At 43.1% G+C, this 846-nt stretch overlaps 1 protein-coding gene across 1 annotated transcript in view; it reads left to right on the top strand.

Moving 5' to 3' along the window:
* The window catches only part of MRPL22 (mitochondrial ribosomal protein L22), a 4957-nt gene extending 4353 nt beyond the window's left edge, over positions 1 to 604 (top strand). The window contains exon 5 of the mRNA XM_010009322.1: positions 319 to 604. Within this exon, the coding sequence (XP_010007624.1) occupies positions 319 to 530 (212 nt within the window). The 3' untranslated portion in view covers positions 531 to 604. The remainder of the gene's footprint in view (positions 1 to 318) is intronic.
* Positions 605 to 846: the final 242 nt, after the last annotated feature.

The following is an 846-nucleotide window of genomic DNA, read 5'->3' as shown; positions in this document are numbered from 1 at the left end:
GGAAGAGCATTATAACCTAGTCAGTGCTCAGTGTGGATTCCTTTGGATTTTTCCTTTACTGCACATTCACTTTGCATGCATGCTTTCTAAATTCACATTTTTGGTGTTCATGAAGAGTGTTAATTCAACTCACGGGTTCTTCCATAGCAGTAATCTCCTAACTGTAGTAGAAGAAAGATGGAGCAGAGAATCCTGAGTAGAATTAACTTTTCCTATGCAGCCATGAAAAACACACTGGCAAGGCAGTGTTTCATTGCAGATGTGTAGTGGTTGTTTCACTGAACACTCTTCTCTCCCCCTCCTGCCTTTTTCCTTCAGCCGAGTCCACGACGGGCAGAGGCCGCTATACGAAGCGGATTCGTTACCATGGCAAAGGCATGTTTGGCATCATGAAGATCGTCAGGTGCCATTACTTTGTGAAGCTGGTGGAAGGTCCCCCTCCTCCTCCAGAGCCACCAAAGACTGGCTTTGACCAAGCGAAAGAATACGTGCAGCAGCTGCGGAGTAGAACCCTTGTTAATACACTGTGACAAACTTTTGTGACTATATAGGTATTTCTTGTTTGAAAATGTAATTATGTAAAAGAATACTTAATGGTTTAGTTGTGTCTTTGGTACTGCTGGAGCTGGATGATGTAAGAATGGTCATAGGCTTTTTTCCTTACTTGCCAGGCCATAGGTATGGAAAAGTCTTGGAAAAGCAGCAACAGATGTTACTTTTTCTGAGTTATTTGGACCACAGCATTTAAGCTCTACCCTGGACTATCAGATCTAGAGTATACGGTGCTGTTATAAAGCTTGACAGGAGCTGAGGTTGTCCTCACATTCATGCAGCTGTCTCAGTTAT

Source organism: Nestor notabilis, unplaced genomic scaffold (assembly GCF_000696875.1).
Source record: "Nestor notabilis isolate BGI_N333 unplaced genomic scaffold, ASM69687v1 scaffold382, whole genome shotgun sequence".
Lineage (NCBI taxonomy): Eukaryota > Metazoa > Chordata > Aves > Psittaciformes > Psittacidae > Nestor > Nestor notabilis.
Note: the sequence above shows the minus strand (reverse complement) of the source record. Positions and strands in the feature narration are given on the sequence as shown.